This window comes from Astatotilapia calliptera, chromosome 15 (genome assembly GCF_964374335.1).
Source record: "Astatotilapia calliptera chromosome 15, fAstCal68.1, whole genome shotgun sequence".
NCBI lineage: Eukaryota > Metazoa > Chordata > Actinopteri > Cichliformes > Cichlidae > Astatotilapia > Astatotilapia calliptera.
In genome coordinates, this window is record NC_137436.1 from 26,663,191 (window position 1) to 26,681,671 (window position 18,481).

At 42.3% G+C, this 18,481-nt stretch overlaps 1 protein-coding gene across 3 annotated transcripts in view; it reads left to right on the forward strand.

The window, feature by feature from the left end:
• Positions 1-18,481, forward strand: part of LOC113006407 (protein NLRC3-like) — a 33,565-nt gene that overhangs the window by 5,040 nt on the left and 10,044 nt on the right. Inside the window, exons 3-11 of one of the 3 annotated variants that reach the window (XM_026142360.2) lie at positions 447-549; positions 2,878-2,991; positions 3,159-3,216; positions 3,452-3,680; positions 5,470-7,249; positions 7,326-7,499; positions 10,289-10,462; positions 12,584-12,630; positions 12,850-17,601. In XM_026142360.2, the coding sequence (XP_025998145.1) occupies positions 461-549; positions 2,878-2,991; positions 3,159-3,216; positions 3,452-3,680; positions 5,470-7,249; positions 7,326-7,499; positions 10,289-10,462; positions 12,584-12,630; positions 12,850-13,394 (3,210 nt within the window). In that variant the 5' untranslated portion in view covers positions 447-460 and the 3' untranslated portion in view covers positions 13,395-17,601. Of the gene's footprint in view, positions 1-446; positions 550-2,877; positions 2,992-3,158; positions 3,217-3,451; positions 3,681-5,469; positions 7,250-7,325; positions 7,500-10,288; positions 10,463-12,583; positions 12,631-12,849; positions 17,602-18,481 lie in introns of those variants that run through there. The other 2 variants (XM_080289464.1, XM_080289465.1) reach the window with 2 other exon arrangements.

Below are 18,481 nucleotides of genomic sequence, written 5' to 3' on the forward strand. Positions count from 1 at the left end.
TGATCTCTATCTAGAAATGTGCTATATAAATAAAATTTTACTTACTTACTTACTTACTTACATATGAAACAGGAAAAGATCTTTTCCTGTTCCTGACCGCCGTGTAATCCCTTTATTTCAACAAAGTAACTGTATTCTGAATACCACCTTTTTAAACTGTAATGTAACGGAATACAGTTACTCATATTTTGTATTTTAAATACGTAACGGCGGTACATGAATTCCGTTACTCCCCAATACTGCTGAAGACCGACTGAAGGCACACAGGAGAAGATGTTTGGATTCTGTTTTCAGACAAAATATTATAGATGTTTAAATCCTTGTGTGTGTGTGTGTGTGTGTGTGTGTGTGTGTGTGTGTGTGTGTGTGTGTGTGTGTGTGTGTGTGTGTGTGTGTGTGTGAACTAATATATGTTGTGATATTAATGTTGCTGTGTCTGTGTAAAGGTGTGGCTTCTGCTATGGATCAGTGTGAGCACAGAGAGGAGGGAGTCCCTCCCTCTAAATCCACTCTGTGTGGGGAACATGACAGCAAGACCAAAGCTCAGAGGTGAGAGGACTGTCTCTAGCTGTCAGGACCCTTCTCCAGGTCCTGGTCAGAGACACAGAAATCAAACGAACCAACTGTTTAACTCTCTGACATGTGAACTCTCTGCAGTCACTACATTGTGTGGTCATCACCTTTTCTTAATGCAACAACCTCAGTTAAAAAAACAAAAATAAGTCAGAGTTTTAAAACTTGAGAGAGACAAACATCAAATTGCTGCCAGTACACAAACTTATTTCTGCTGCTGTGTTCCTGTGTTTAGTCTCACAAAACAGCACAATCTGTTTTTTACCGTGTCATCTACTTACACACCAGGTAGAAAATACACAATGGATTGGTTGCTATAAATTTTGGTTCTACAGTTTTGTTTTGTTTTTTGTGTTTTTCAGTTGGTTACTGGAAATTGTTGCAGATGCTTTGAATCCAAACTCACTGTGCTACTGTGCTCACTATGTAGTCCCTGTTTTTTTTCTATCAGTTTCTATCAGAAAACACAAGCCCCTCCTTCATCCACCGGTGTGTCCTTCAAGAGTAATCGATCTATGATTCAACCCATTATATTCAAAGATGAAGACAAACACGCACATTCTTCACTTACAAAATTTTAATTGATTTTTGTTCTGTGATGACAATAAATAACACGTTAAAGAAAATCATTACAGTTATTCAGAGGCTCAATGAGGCTCCACGAATTTTAACAAGAGATTTAAACAGAGCGAGTGATTTAGTGAGTCTGCAAATCATTCTAGAGTTTAAACCCTGTGATAATAAGACAAGGTTGTCTTGATGTTACATGTGATTGATGCACAAACCCTTTTAGACCCTCTTCACTCTGTTAATGTTGGAAAGAAGCAGCTGTTCCATAACATATGACAGACGGTACCATCAACCAAACAGGAGACAGAAGCAGACACTTTTGCGGAATTTTGTTGTTGAGTATTGTTGGAAAGTTGTTTTTGTGCATTGCACCAGAAAAACTGCAAAAAACTGGCTGCCAGAGTTTATCCAGACTCCCAGTGCAGCTTCACACCAAAAAGATCAGCTGATATGATTTTCTCATTGTGACAACGTCAAGACAAATGCAGAGTAACAGTTTACTTATAGCATTTATTGACAGACCCTTGTCCAACCCCCTTGCCTTGGTGTCAAAGAAGGATGTGTGCATGTCCCAACATTTTTCAACATTTTTCTTTTCCTTACTTTTAAATCATGTGTTTAAAGACAGCACTGAAGGAATCTGCTTAGTTTGAAGGAAAGACCAAAGTTCTATGTTTGGCATACCATGGAAAGACAAGGTCACCAACACAGAGATACTTGCAACAACAGGACTACCAGCCATCTACACCATCCTCAAACAAAGACGAATGTGCTGAGTTGGCCATGCCATAAGAACGGATTATGGACACATCCCAAAGACCTTTTGTACGGAGAACTGAAAATTGCTCTGTGTGTAAAAGAAACATGAAGAACACTGGCATGGAAGGCCAAAGGTGAACAAGTTATTTAACAAAATGAGGAGACATGTGACAAAGACCTAAAGGGGTGATTGGGAGGAACGGACTTCCTGATATGAAAAATAATTAAATGATCATTCCTGCAGCCACATAAGTTAAATACTCAGGTGAGGAGAGAAACAGCTGTCACCTGAGCTGGATTAGGTGGTGGGGTAGGATCCTGGACAGAGCTGGTATAGCCAAACATACAGAGTGCACAGGGATGTTCAGTTCCCACCTCTGGCAGAAATTCAGTACTATTCCAATTTTCTGACTGAGTGGACCATGTTCTGCACCTCCAATACAAAGGAGCTTTTCCAGTTCAATTCAGTGCCAAACACACACAACAAGATATGAGGTAAAAATTCTACAACACAGAAAAAACACCAGTATTAAGGGAGCCCCAATGAGCAAGCACTTGGTGACAGTGGGATGGAAAAACTCCCTTTGAAAAGGAAGAAACCTCTAGCAGAATCAGGCTCAGGGAGGGATGGCCATCTGAGGAAGACGGGAGTAAAATCTATTTGAGCTTACAGTGGAAATCAGTTGGGGACCTATTCTTAGGTACTGAACCTTAAGGTTCCCCCAAATATCAAACCCCACTCCGAATCATAGTTTGTAGCTATGAACAGCTTAATCGATAAAGTTTTAAAATCATTCTATAAAACAAATAGTCTCGGAGAACCAAAGATTTTGTGCTAACGAGAGTCGAGTGAATTATTTTTAATTCTTAACAGACCTGTACACATGCAATCTTATCTGTTTCATTAGAATACCAACATTTGCTGTGAATACCTTAAATAACACACGTGTGATATTCTTTATTTTCTCATTTCAGAATCAATAAGGAGACACCGTTGTCTACTTCACTGAGCTGTGTGTCAATGAAGAGTGACCGATCTATGATTCAACCAATAACCTTTTCAAACAGAGAGCGGTCTTTTGATACAGGGTGAGAACTGAAACTGTTGATTGTGTTTCTTCTTTAAAAACGTCATGTCCAACAGCAAGACCAGCACTTGCATTAGTGATCACTTTGTGTTCATACCAAGACTCATCATTACAGAGAGCAACACCTTTAACAAACTGCACATATGCTAACGTTGAGCGTTTTTGCAGTGTTTTGCAGAGCTCAGAGACTCTCAGTGGTCAGTCTGATCTGGACTCCATATTTACGGTGAGAAGATTCAAGAGTCAACAGTTTAATATCACATCAATGAGGAAAAAGTAATTTAGTTTCCATCTCTCCTTAAACATGAGACTCAGTGAGAGAATTACTAGATTCATTTAGTTAAAAACATTATGAAGGTTATAATGTGGAATATATGGTCCTAATTCTGTCAAAACCTTAATAGATGAAACTGAAAATGACTGAAAATAAGTTTAAAGTTCTAAATTTATCCCTTTTCCAGACGCTGGAGGACAACATGTTCAGTTTTTTAAAGAATGAGCTGAAGAAGATGAGGAAGGTCGTGCTTTCAGACTATCCAGAATGGTTAGAGTGTCAGAGGGAGGATGAGGAGGTGCTGAAGGCTGAGGATGAAGAACAGAGGAGGAGCAGTAGAGAGTCATTTTTGAAGATCACGCTGCAATTCCTTAGGAAAATGAAGCAGGAGAAGCTGGCTGAGTGTCTGCAGAGCAGTAAGAGGATTTGAACACATGCACAGCATTTCCTCAAGTTTGTCTACAACCCCAGCTGTTCTATGCCCCACAGTCTGAGAAACACTCTGTTGGATCTATAAATTTTTCTTTATCGAAACATAAATGATGTGCACCATGATTAACACAACACCCTGGTGCATGACAGAGACATAAACATTTATGCATCTTTTGTTTTTATGTTTCTATTTGTTTATCTATAACTTTTGTGGTCAGACATACTACATTATAGATGGTTGATTACATCAGGAAAGCCCATAAATCAATGGCTAAAGTACACTGAACAAAAATATAAACGCAACACTTTTGTTTTTGCTCCCATTCCCCATGGGATGGACGTAGAGACCTAAAATTCATTCCAGATACACAATATAACCATCCCTCCCAAACAGTGGTCACAAATCAGTCCAAATGTGTGGTAGTGGGCACATCTGCTATATTGAGATAATCCATCCCACCTCACAGGTGTGCCACATCAGGATGCTGATCTGACATCATGAGTAGTGCACAGGTGTACCTCAGACTGCCCACAACAAAAGGCCACCCTGGAATGTGCAGTTTTTTGCGCTATTGGGGGTCTGGGGACCCAGAACCGGTCAGTATCTGGTGTGACCACCATTTGCCTCATGCAGTGCAACACATCGTCGCATGGAGTCTATCAGATTGTCAATTGTGGCCTGTGGAATGTTGGTCCACTCCACTTCAATGGCTGTGCGAGGTTGTTGGATATTCGTGGGAACTGGTACACGCTGTCGTATACGCCGGTCAAGCACATCCCGAACATGCTCAATGAGTGACATGTCCGGTGAGTATGCTGGCCATGCAAGAACTGGGACATTCTCAGCTGCCATCTGCCCTGAACAATGTGAACCATGATTCATCCGTGAAGCGCACACCTCTCCAACGTGCCAGACGCCATCGAATGTGAGCATTTGCCCACACAAGTCTGTTACGGCGACGAGCTGGAGTCAGGTCAAGACCCCGATGAGGACGACGGGCATGCAGTTGAGCGTCCCTGAGACGGTTTCTGACAGTTTGTGCAGAAATTGTTTGGTTGTGCAAACCAATTGTTCCAGCAGCTGTCTGGGTGGCTGGTCTCAGACGATCTTGGAGGTGAACCTGCTGGATGTGGAGGTCCTGGGCTGGTGTGGTTACACGAGGTCTGCGGTTGTGAGGCCGGTTGGATGTGCTGCCATATTCTCTGAAACGCCTGTGGAGACGGCTTATGGTTGAGAAATGAACATTCAATGCACGGGCGACAGATCTGGTTGACATTCCTGCTGTCAGCATGCCAATTGCACGCTCCCTCATTGCTTGTGGCATCTGTGGCATTTTGCTGTGAGACAAAACTGCACATTCCAGGGTGGCCTTTTGTTGTGGGCAGTCTGAGGTACACCTGTGCACTACTCATGATGTCAGATCAGCATCCTGATGTGGCACACCTGTGAGGTGGGATGGATTATCTCAATATAGCAGATGTGCCCACTACCACACATTTGGACTGATTTGTGACCACTGTTTGGGAGGGATGGTTATATTGTGTATCTGGAATGAATTTTAGGTCTCTACATCCATCCCATGGGGAATGGGAGCAAAAACAAAAGTGTTGCGTTTATATTTTTGTTCAGTGTAGGTGATAGGCAGAGGGTAGGTGAATTACAGAGAGCTGAGGGAATCCAAGGTAATCCTGTCAGTTCTTAAATAAAGGAAACACCACGGCAAATATTCTAATCAATTCTAATGTTTGTTTGTTTTTTAATTATTAATTTAGGAACTCGTGCTGCAAAGTGCCAAAAAAACCTGAAGTCTAATCTGAAAAAGAAGTTCAAGTGTGTGTTTGAGGGGATTGCTAAAGCTGGAAGCTCAACCCTTCTGAATCAGATCTACACAGAGCTCTACATCACAGAGGGAGGGACTGCAGGGGTCAATGATGAACATGAGATCAGACAGATTGAAACCGTATCCAGGAAATTGAACAGACCAGAAACTGCAATCAGACAAGAAGACATCTTTAAAGCCTCACCTGTTAAAGACAAGCCAATCAGAACAGTGCTGACAAAGGGAGTGGCTGGCATTGGGAAAACAGTCTTAACACAGAAGTTCACTCTGGACTGGGCTGAAGACAAAGCCAACCAGGACATCCAGTTCATGTTTCCATTCACTTTCAGAGAGTTGAATGTGCTGAAAGAGAAAAAGTTCAGCTTGGTGGAACTTGTTCATTACTTCTTTACTGAAACCAAAGAAGCAGGAATCTGGAGCTTTGAAGACTTCCAGGTTGTGTTCATCTTTGATGGTCTGGATGAGTGTCGACTTCCTCTGGACTTCCACAAAACTAAAATCATCACTGACCCTAGAAAGTCCACCTCAGTGGATGTGCTACTGACAAATCTCATCAGGGGAAAGCTGCTTCCTTCTGCTCGCCTCTGGATAACCACAAGACCTGCAGCAGCCAATCAGATTCTTTCCCAGTGTGTTCACAGGGTGACAGAGGTAAGAGGGTTCACTGACCCACAGAAGGAGGAGTACTTCAGAAAGAGATTCAAAGAAAAGGAGCAGACCAACAGGATTATCTCCCACATCAAGAAATCACGAAGCCTCCACATCATGTGCCACATCCCAGTCTTCTGCTGGATCACTGCTACAGTTCTGGAAGATGTGCTGAAAACTAGAGAGGGGGGACAGCTGCCCAAGACCCTGACTGAGATGTACATTCACTTCCTGGTGGTTCAGGCCAAAATGAAGAAGGTCAAGTATGATGAGGGAACTGAAACCGATCAGCACTGGAGTCCAGAGAGCAGGAAGATGATCGAGTGTCTGGGAAAACTGGCTTTTGATCAGCTGCAGAAAGGAAACCTGATCTTCTATGAATCAGACCTGACAGATTTTGAAGTAATTATCAAGGATGCCTCAGTGTACTCAGGAGTGTTCACACAGATCTTTAAAGAGGAGAGAGGACTGTACCAGAACAAGGTGTTCTGCTTCATCCATCTGAGTATTCAGGAGTTTATGGCTGCTCTTCATGTCCATCTGACCTTCATCAACTCTGAAGTCAACCTGCTGGAGAAACGGCAAAAAAAAGATCAGTATTCTTTAAAACATCTCCACCAGAGTGCCGTGGACAAGGCCTTAGAGAGTTCAAATGGTCATCTGGACTTGTTCCTCCGCTTCCTCCTTGGGCTTTCACTGCAGTCTAATCAGACTCTCCTAAAAGGTCTACTGACACAGACAGGAAGTAGTTCAAATACTGATGTGGAAACAGTCCAGTACATCAAGAAGAAGATCAGTGATAATCAGTCTGCAGAGAAAAGCATCAATCTGTTTCACTGTCTGAATGAACTGAATGATCGTTCTCTAGTGGAGGAGATCCAACAGTCTCTGACTTCGGGAAGTCTCTCTACAGATAAACTGTCTCCTGCTCAGTGGTCAGCTCTGGTCTTCATCTTATTGTCATCAAAGGAAGATCTTGATTCATTTGAACTGAAGAAATACTCTGCTTCTGAGGATGCTCTTCTGAGGCTTCTGCCAGTGGTCAAAGCCTCCAAGAAAGCTCTGTAAGTCGATTTATGAACCATTATAAATGTTTTTACATTCTTGATTGTTATCTTCATTAATAATTCTTTCTCTCAGGCTGAGCTGTTGTAACTTGTCGTGGAGAAGCTGCAAAGCTCTTTCATCAGTTCTCAGCTCCGAGTCTTCTAGTTTGAGAGAGCTGGACCTGAGTAACAATGACCTGCAAGATTCTGGCGTGAAGCTGCTGTCTGGTGGACTAAAAAGTGTACACTGTAAACTTGAAACTCTAAGGTAATGATTCAGTGTGTGTGTGTGTGTGTGTGTGTGTGTGTGTGTGTGTGTGTGTGTGTGTGTGTGTGTGTGTGTGTGTGTGAGAGAGAGAGAGAGAGAGAGAGAGAGAGAGAGGGAGAGAGAGATATTTACATGTTATTTTAAATTGCAGAATCAGAATCAGAATCAGAAAGGGGTTTATTGCCAAATGTTGAGCAGGTTTACAACATTAGGAAATTGCTGCGGTGCTTCAGTGCAAACATAGTGTCATAAATAGCACTTAAATAGACATGAAAAAATAAAAGTAGAATAAGAATTAAAGTGCTACGTAGAAAGATATGTGCATGAGATATACATGAGATATATACATGAGAATAAGAATTAAGAGTGCTACGTAGAAAGATATGCGTGCAGGTGGTGATCAGTGCCAAACATGGAATGATGCAGTGACACAGCGTAGGGTCATGTGTTAGTGGCGGGGACAGTCATATGGTTATTGTTCATGTGTCCAACAGCAGAGGGGAAGAAACTGTTCTTATGGCGAGAGGTTCTGGTGCGGATGGACCGGAGCCTCCTGCCTGAGGGGAGCAGGTCAAACAGACTGTGTCCAGGGTGAGAAGGGTCAGCTGAGATCCGAGTTGCACGCCGCAATGTCCTGGAGGTGTACAGGTCCTGCAGAGATGGGAGTCTGCAGCCAATCACCTTCTCAGCAGAGCGCACAACACGCTGCAGTCTCTGTTTGTCCCTGATAGTGGCTCCAGCGTACCACACGGTGATGGAGGAGGTGAGGATGGACTCGATGATTGCAGTGTAGAACTGCATCATCGTCCGTGTTGGCAGGTTGAATTTCTTCAGCTGCCTCAGGAAGTACATCCTCTGCTGGGCCTTCTTGATGACGGAGGTGATGGTGGGCTCCCACTTCAGGTCCTGGGTGATGGTGGTACCCAGGAAGCGGAATGAGTCCACAGAGGTGATGGGGGTGTCAGTCAGGATGATGGGGGGAGTGGGGCTGTGTGCTTCCTGAAGTCCACAATAATCTCCACTGTCTTCTGGGCATTCAGCACCAGGTTGTTGTGGCTGCACCAGGACACCAGACGTTCAACCTCCCTCCTGTAGGCAGACTCATCCCCGTCCGAGATGAGCCCAATAACGGTGGTGTCATCTGCAAACTTGATTAGCTTGACAGACTGGTGGGTGGAGGTGCAGCAGTTGGTGTACAGGGAGAAGAGCAGAGGAGAAAGAACACAGCCCTGAGGGGAGCCGGTGCTGATGGTCCGGGAGTCCGAGACATTCTTTCTCAGCCTCACATGCTGCTTCCTGTCCGTCAGGAAGTCAGTGATCCACCGACAGATGGGATCAGGCACATTCATCTGGGAAAGCTTGCCTCGGAGATGGTCTGGAAGGATGGTGTTGAAGGCAGAGCTGAAGTCCACAAACAGGATCCTGGCGTAGGTTCCTGGGGAGTCCAGATGCTGCAGGATGAAGTGTAGGGCCATGTTGATGGCGTCGTCTACAGACCTGTTGGCTCTATATGCAAACTGCAGGGGGTCCAGGAGGGGGGCCGTGAGGGTCCTGAGATGGGAGAGAACTAGGCGCTCAAAAGACTTCATGACCACAGATGTCAGAGCCACGGGTCTGTAGTCATTTAGTCCAGTGATCCTAGGTTTCTTGGGGACAGGGATTATGGTAGAGGACTTGAAGCAGGCAGGCACATGACATGCCTGCAGTGAGGAGTTGAAAATGCCAGAAAACACTGGGACCAGCTTGTTTGCACAGTGTCTGAGGGTGGCAGGAGACACGCCGTCTGGGCCGGGAGCTTTCCGAGCATTCAAATTCTTAAACTGCTTCCTCACATCTGCTTCATGAATATGAAGAGTTGTGGTGGGAGGAGGTGGTGTGAAATCCTCTTTTGTGTGGGGTGAGGAGGGGGGTGTTGTAGGTGAACAGTTTGAAGGTGGTGATGGGGGGAGAGGTGGGGGAATTTGTGTCCAAAGTGCCTCTATTGTTGGGGCCGTTGGAGGTGTGAAGGCTGCCTGATGGCTCGTCAAAACGGCAGTAAAAGTCGTTAAGGGTGTTGGCTAAGAGCAAGTCATCAGTGGAGTGGGGGGTTTTAGGCTTGTAGTTTGTGATATTCCTAAAACCTTTCCACACAGAGGCCGAATCATTCTCTGAGATCTGCTGCTGCATCTTCTCAGAGTGCTGATGTTTAGCAATGTCCACTTCTTTAGTGAACCTGTACTTGGCCTCTCTGTAGCAGTCCCTGTCTCCGCTTCTGAACGCCTTTCTCTTTTCCAGCCACAGCTTTTTGAGTTTAGGAGTAAACCAGGGTTTGTCATTGTTATAACTCACCCTGGTGCGTGATGGCACAATGCTGTCCTCACAGAAGTGGATATAGGAGGTGACAGTGTCCGTAAACTCGTCCAAGCTGTTAGAAGCAGCCTTCAATGTGTCCCAGTCTGTGGTCTCCAAACACGTGCGAAGCTCCTCCACAGCCTCGTTGCTCCACAGTTTTTTAGTCCTCACGACAGGTTTGGAGAGCTTCAGCCTCTGTCTGTACGCGGGGATTAGGTGGATCATGACGTGGTCAGAACGTCCGAGTGAAGCGCGGGGCACCGCACGATAGGCCCCGCTGATCGTGCTGTAGCAGTGGTCTAATGTCCTCTCCTCTCTGGTCGGGCATTTAATATACTGCTTATATTTCGGAAGCTCATGGCTCAGATTGGCTTTGTTAAAGTCCCCAAGAGCAAGTATTGCAGTATTATTATTTATGCATGCTCATCCTGGACTTTTTTCTTCTTTCAAAACTTTAGTCTCTCGGGTTGTCTGATCACAAAAGATGGAGGTGAATCTTTGGTCTTGGCTTTGAGGTCTAACCCCTCCCATCTGAGAAATCTTGATTTGAGCTACAATCATCCAGGAGACTCTCATGTGGAGGAGCTTTCTAAGGGAGTGAAGAATACTCAGTGGAGACTGGACAATCTAAGGTATGAACAAGAGTTCACATGGCGTTGGTTTATCTAACTTGGGTTTTTTTTTTTAGCCTTTTTGCTTTTTCCTTTTTTCTGTTTATGGGAAAGATATAAAGTGATTCTATGTAAAGAAATGTGCAGACCCCAGAGGAGTCATGGAACAAGTCCTGACTGTTGTTTGTGCTTATATACCGAACAACAGTGTGGGTGCTAGAGGATGCCCTATCAGGGAACTATATGGTCCTATTGGTGCACTGGTAATGTCTGAGGCCCTGGTCTGCAAAACCTTAAATTCTCACCTTTGACAGAGCTTTGAAAGCCTTCCGTAAGATAAACAGGGGATACTAAGTCCAAAAGGACGATGTCATAGGACGATGTCCTTGGCTGAGGAGTCTGTATAAAGCTGTGGCCTCATGGTGGTTGGCATGTGTCATAATATTAATTTCAAAATCAGATGGTGGACACTAAAAGTGACCAGAGCCATCAAACTGAAAAAGTCCTTAGTTAGCCTGCTGGACTCCTGAGACAACTTACAGGTACTGCAGCCCAAGAAGACTGTATTCTTACAGTAGCTGTGCAAAAACTCACCTTTAGACTGAGATTCTTCTCAAGCATTTCTGGCAAACCTTCAGTCAACTTCTAGTTACTCGAAGTTACTAGTAACTTTGAGTAAGTAGAAGTTACCTAAAGCGGCAGTGCCCAGATTACTTACGTAGACAGCTACTTCGGTGCAACTGATATAAAGTGCGGTAAGCTGAAGGCAGCTTCAACCATCTGTTTGTTGAAAAATAGTAATGCGACCGCACTGCATTTTCTTGTTAGTAACGGTAACGGTCTTGTAACGATAAAAATAGTAATTAGTTAGATTTCTCATTACTGAAAAAAGTAACGCTGTTACTTATAATGCTGTTATTCTCATCACTGGTTGTTTCTGACTTCAGTTGAGGATATAGTCAGCCAGTGAATCCAATACCTTAGGCACCTCCTCAATTCTTCCAATATCCATCCTTAGAGAAAGCAGTGTCTAGGAATTAAAGGGGACAACTTAGGCATCACTAGGCTGAGTTCACTAATGGTCTTAAATAAGTCCTTGGTGGCAGGGAATTTTTGGTGGATGAGATTTCCCCTTAAGTTTCTTAAGGTTCTGGATGTGGTGGGGCTGTCATGGTTGACACGTCTCTGTAATGTTGTTTGTCTGGGGTAGATCATCGGGGTTGGCAGGGTCAGGTGATGGTTCCTGTCTTTAAGAAGGGGAACTGAAAGCAGTGTTCCAATTATAGAGGTATCCCACTACTCAGCCTCACTAAGAAGGTCTGTCCGAGAGTACTGGAGAGGAGACTCTGTTCTGCTCTGTTTTGAATCTGTGTTTGCATCCACCCCTATGGCTACCAGATCCAGGTCGCGACTGAAAGAATGAGACTGCAGATACTAACGGTGGACATGAGTTTCCTCCAAGGTGTGGCTGGGCTCTTCTTTAGCTTGTTAGCTTCTTTAGCTTTCAGTTCTGAATGGGACTGACAAACACACACAGGTTTTTAAGAATACACTTTTACCCTTTTTTAGCTTCATGAAAGCATGACCCATAGCAGTCTCATGACCCTGCAGCTTCACAAGTACTCTGTTTAATCTGCACTGGTCATTCCACTTTATTGTCATTGATATTTATATTTAAAAGTGCAATACTGTAATTTTCTGCTGCTCATTCCTGTGCAATATCCCATCTGCCCTCCCGTCATATTTCTTTTCAAGATTTTCTTATTTAATCACTAGTGTACATATATTTATATTTATAGATACATATATATTTAGTCATCTTTTCTCTTTTACCATGTGTCTCTAATATTTTGCTCCTTACTATTTTTCTATTTTCTTTATTATTTTATTTTCTTTTATTTTCTCCTACTGTATCATGCTGCTGAGTGACTGCTGCTCGTCATACACATTTCATTGCAATGTTGACCCTGTGCTAACTTGCATATGACAAATAAAACTGAAACTGAAACTGCTGAGAAGAGAATATATTTAAAACTGGCTGTGTTTCAGCATGTTTCTATATCAATCAGGAATTGGTGCTTCATGTTGAATAGCAGTATGTACACATTATAGATAAAACTCATTATGTTTTTCTCCCTCCAGAGTGGACCATTGTGGAGAGCAGTGGCTAAAACCTGGACTACTGAAGTGTAAGTCTCAGAAATGATAACTAAATGTTTATGTCAAACCTTCAAAACTACAGCTTCACAGTGGCTACAGGCATCTTTTATATACAGTCCTGTATATATTCATTCAGAAAGTATCATCATTAAACTTTCTATGACTGAGCAACATATCAGCAAGTAAAGAAAGAATAAAGCATCAAATATGTCAGATTATCAACTGCAGCTCCATCTTTTTCTTACCAGATTCATGTGAACTCACAGTGGACACCAACACAGTGAACAGAAACCTCAGACTATCTGACAGCAACAGGAAGGTGACACGTGTGAAACAGGACCATCCATATCCTGATCATCCAGACAGATTTGACTGCTGGCCTCAGCTGCTGTGTAGAAATGGTCTGACTGGCCGCTGTTACTGGGAGTTGGAGTGGGAAGGAGAAGTTTATATAGCAGTGAGTTACAGAAGAATCCAAAGGAAAAAAAAGAGTGATGAGTGTTGGTTTGGAGGAAATGATCAGTCCTGGAGTCTGAGCTGCTCTGATGGTGGTTACTCTGTGTGGCACAATAACAGAGAAACATTCATCTCCTCCCACTCCTCTTCATCCTCGGTCTCTGACAGAGTAGCAGTGTATGTGGACTGTCCTGCTGGCACTCTGTCCTTCTACAGAGTCTCCTCTGACACTCTGATCCACCTCCACACCTTTAACATCACATTGACTGAATCTCTGTATGTTGGGTTTGGATTTGGGTTCTGGTCATCTGAATCTTTACTTTCTCTGTGTTCTTAGTGTACCTTTAATCTCATCACTGAGACAGGACACACACCACTTGTAGGTTTTTTACTGTCCATGTTTACAAGGGGACATCTTTTCAGAAATGTAACCAAGTGGATTTAGAGCCTAAAGCTGACCAGCGAGTGAAGTAAAAGTGGTGAAAAGTGAAACATGTTAGAAAGAGAAGATGGCCTTAACAGGGTGTGAACTTGTAAAGTAAAAACATGATGCATTTAAGGTTATCCTATTTGGTTTTTATTTAAGAAGAGAATTTGTTCCACTGTGCGATGGCCGAGTCTCCTTGTTTGCTTGGAGATAATTTCCAGAGGTGTGGACTCGAGTCACATGACTTGGACTCGAGTCAGACTCGAGTCATTAATTTTATGACTTTAGACTTGACTTGAAAAAATGTTCTAAGACTTGTGACTTGACTTGGACTTTTACACCAATGACTTGGGACTTGAATTGGACTTGAACCGATTTACTTGAAAAGACTTGATATTTCACCCCAAATATAAAATTTAACATGCATATTACATAGAGATTGAAAATGTGACGTCATTCAGGGGTAAACCGCAAAGGATTCTGGGAACTCGTGGCAAGAGGTACTAGCGCACGCAGGCTTTCAATTGAAATCAGTTACACAGCGATAAAAAGAAACACAAAAATGTCAAGAAGCCGTTGTATTATTAACTGCAATAGCCGGTCGCATGACAGCCACGGGTAAAGAGATCGGTTGTTATCAGATTACGTCGTTGAAGAGAAATTGTTCGAGCCATGTTTCCGAAGTAACAAAGACGCGACGGATGGCCTGGATTGCAGCCATTCAAAGACCAAATATAACGTCCCAGAACCCTCCAGCTCACAGGTTAGTCTGCTCCAAGCATTTACACGAAGGTCAGTCTGCTGTTGTACTTAATACGTCATTTTCTTAACATAATTGGTGATATAGGTTACAAGCAAGTCTGGCGCTGAACAGAAATTGTTGCGCTATGCTCCTTTATTTATTGTGCATAAATAGTGAATTGTCCTGACACAATATTGCGTTTCGCTTCTGTTATTATGGTACATTGACAAAAACATATACTTTTATTCACAGGATAAAACAGTTGTTTTTTGTATCACTAATTGCCCAGTACGATTACAGCATACAATATTATTGTCACTGCTACATTTCTGTGATGCTACCAGAAATTATTTCCACTACTAATTAATTACCGTTGAGCTCAAAGGTCCTATTAATAAACGGTTAAGGAATGTGTATTTATGACGACAATTTGTGAGACTGGTAAACTTATGATACGTACGATGGTCTTTCGTTCTACACGGTGCATTTCAAGGTCCTGCACCCATCCGGCGGTAAACTGTACCTGGGCTTGTTGCAGTGACCGGAAGTTACTAAACTTCATGAGTGTATGCACTCACTCCAAGGACCGTATGATTATAAATATGCATATAAATATGCTACAATGAGATAGCTGACTTCATCTAACTAGCAAATGTTTTCCAGGCTACGTTGGTGATACAGTTATTTTTGTCATGCGATTTTAAAGCCGGTCCTACAAGCGCATCCAAGAATAACATGCAGCTTATCTCAGAACTGTCGGTGAAAATTATTCTTGGAGCTAGGTTTAATTGAGCTGCATTTCTATGAGTCTGTTGTGGCCAGTGCGATCCTCTATGCTGTTGCATGCTGGGGGAGCAGGCTGAGGGTCGCAGATGCCAACAGACTTAATAAACTGATCCGTAAGGCCAGCAGTGTTGTGGGGATGGAGCTGGACTCCCTCAAGGTGGTGTCGGAGAGGCGGATGCTGTCCAAGATAAAGACAATGTTGGATAACACCTCCCACCCACTCCATGACATGTTGGTCAGTCACAGGAGCTCGTTCAGTGAGAGACTGAGATTACCGAAAAGCACCACTGAACGACACAGGAAATCATTCCTGCCTGTGGCCATCTCCCTGTACAACGCATCCACTTAACACACTGTTTGCTGCTACAACTACACATGTTTCTTTTCCAACTATTTATTTATGAGTGACTTATGTATGTATGTATGTATATATATGTATATATTGTACTATTCTTAGTTAGCGTATTGTCTGTCTTGTCTTAATGTTGGTTTAAAATGGAGCACTGTAACAAAAAATAATTTCCCCCAGGGATCAATAAAGTATTCTGATTCTGATTCTGATTCTGATTCTGATTTTAAAGAGGTGCAATTTCACAATTTGTGTATATTTTCTAAGTTCACTATTTTGTCATGTGTTGAGAAAAACACAGATTTTAAAATTACATGGTCTAATATTTACATTTAGCATAACTGCAACATTATTTTTTCGTTTTTTTTTTTTTTTAAAGACTCGAAAGGACTTGAAATTCAAAGTTTCAGACTTGTGACTTGACTCGGACTTTTACACCAGTGACTTGAGACTCGACTCTGACTTGCCTGACATTACTTGAGACTTGACTTGAGACTTGAGGATAAAGACTTGAGACTTACTTGAGACTTGCAAAACAATGACTTGGTCCCACCTCTGATAATTTCTCCTGCTTAGAGAAAATCCTCTCACACGAAACAGAAAAGGTTGCATTGCATAGAAACTGCAATGCAAGTTGGTGGGGATGCAGGTATATGATCTTCCTGGGTCCCACAAACTATCACCGAAAAAGAGTAAACAAAGTAAATTGCTGCACATTTTGTAGAATAACATTTTAAGATTATTTTAACAATGAAATTCTTTAATGATATGTATATTATGAAAAGCAGATGTTTTGTTAAGACATTTTAAGTTTTTCAAATTTCAGATAAAATAAATACACCCAAAACAAAGGCAAGCAACAAGAACAGAAAGCTGGCAAACCCACCTGATTGACCAAAATCAACTCAAATTACTCCCACATGACAGAACCTCCTCTCTTCCTCGCTGGCTCCATATCACTCATTAGAATGATCAGTGGTTTGCTATTTCTCACCATCAAAACACTCCACAAGTCCTGCGAATGACTAATCACTTTCCTATAAACCACTGACTCAGATACTGAAGCAGTTAAATGAAGCTTCAGACGTCATTGATCATGTGACTCTGGCCAAAAGAATCAAGTCTCGACAGAGTGCTTCTGAAGCAGTGTGTTGGTTTCTTTTGACACACCTGCCAGAGTGTTGGCTTCAAGCGGGCCATCACTGCTGTGAACTGTAGCGCCCAGGCTGATAAACCAGAGATTAGGCAACAAAGGGACCTTTGTTTTGTTTTCTGGAGCAATTATGAGTTAATTACACCCACACAGGCTCAACCAATCTTCTGGAATGATGATTGCAGTCTTGAAGCTGATCATCGTGCACACCCACATGGATTCATCTTCTTTGATCCACTGAATCAAAGTGGAGGCTCTGCTCTTTATGATGAGTCACGGTATCTGACCTACTATAACTACTTTGGCTCTTTTCATTACCCACAAGGTCATTTAACTCAGGGTGAACATACTCAGAGCTCACAGAGCTAACTCTGATCAGAGGGGCGTACATCGATTTTGGTGATGTAGAAAATGCACTAATGTTTTTATTAGTGCTGTCAGCGTTAATCAACGCGCTAACGTGTTGACGCCGGTCAGCCCCATGAATGGGACGATCCGCGGTAACTTGTTAACAGAGATTTGCCACATTAATGCAGTTATGGCGTTAACGTCATTAACAAGATTAATGCTGTTTTTATGCTTGCCTCTAACACCACTAAGTCTGTTTTACACAGATGGATTCATTGGGAACTGAATAGATAAGAAAATTGATCATGGTCAATTTCCTGTGGGTATACAGTGACTAACCAATTTTAAATACATCAAGTTTATTATTTCAGAACTCTAATGTTGCTGTAATGTTAGAAATAAACAGCACCACCGATCTTGAGTACCGATTCCTCTGATCATGTATCTGGTCCTTTTTTTTTCATCCTGTCTGTCAGCTTTTGCATGGGAAAGGTGGAGAAAATATAATAAAATACAAATAGAAATGCACAATGTATTGACAACTGCTGCACCTGTAAGAAAAACAAAGAAACATACTCAGATTGTGTAAAACCTGCCTTCTGGACAAGGCCCAGAAGAATTCTAAGTTCCACTGTAAGCTTGTCTTACTGTCTGTTAATGTTCCACAAGAGCAGGTTCAAAGTTCAGTGGCATGTGGTTATTGTATGACCTTAAATAATAAAAACTGTGGAGAACTGAATGTGGAGATTAGATTGAATCTGCAGACCAGCAAGCTCCTGTTTAGCCTTGCTTTTAGTTGCTTTACATTAGAAGTGGTTGATTAAGATTAATTTCACACAGATTATTTCTTCCATCAAACAGTAACGCAAACTGCTTCCTGCCTCTTCACTGTCAGCAGGTATGTCCAAAAAGCTTCCAAGTCTTTGTAGGATTTTGTTGTATGTTGCTGCAGAGGTGTGTTCATGGGCATTTTTGTCTGTTCATGCATTTTCATTCATGTGACCATCTCAGGATGCTCTCTGTTAGAAAATCGTTATGCTAATGGAAGTTCAGGCTGGTCTGCAAGAACTGATATTCAGATGACTAAATTACCTTTTCACTGGTTTATGTTGGGCTATCACAACCCATCAGTCTATTTCATTTGTTTTAAAAAGCTTTCAGTTTAAACTGTCTTCTACAACACGTCCAAATGTCAACCCTTATGATTATTTTTGGAAAACGTTTTTTTCAGAGTGGGGACCTTCACATTACAACCACCTCTGTGATGGAGAGATATTTTGTTTCCAGCCATTAGTTTCATTAATTGGTCTTGAGTACTGGGGGGACTTATCAAAAGGGTTATTGGCAGTATTATGATCAACCTCACTCCAGATTTAAAAAAACATGAGACTTGTTACTTGTTTTTTTTTCTGTTTCTATCATTTACATAATCCTTAATAAGTCAAATTTGACCTTGACACAACAGGAAGCTTCAGTAACCAGATGGCATGTAGAAATTTGAAACAAACAAACAACACAACTTTTTACCTATAAATAAACGTCCTTTGATGTAATGACATTTACAGTTTTTACAACAAACAGAATGCTATCACACCAATCAGCAGCTGTAATTCATATCA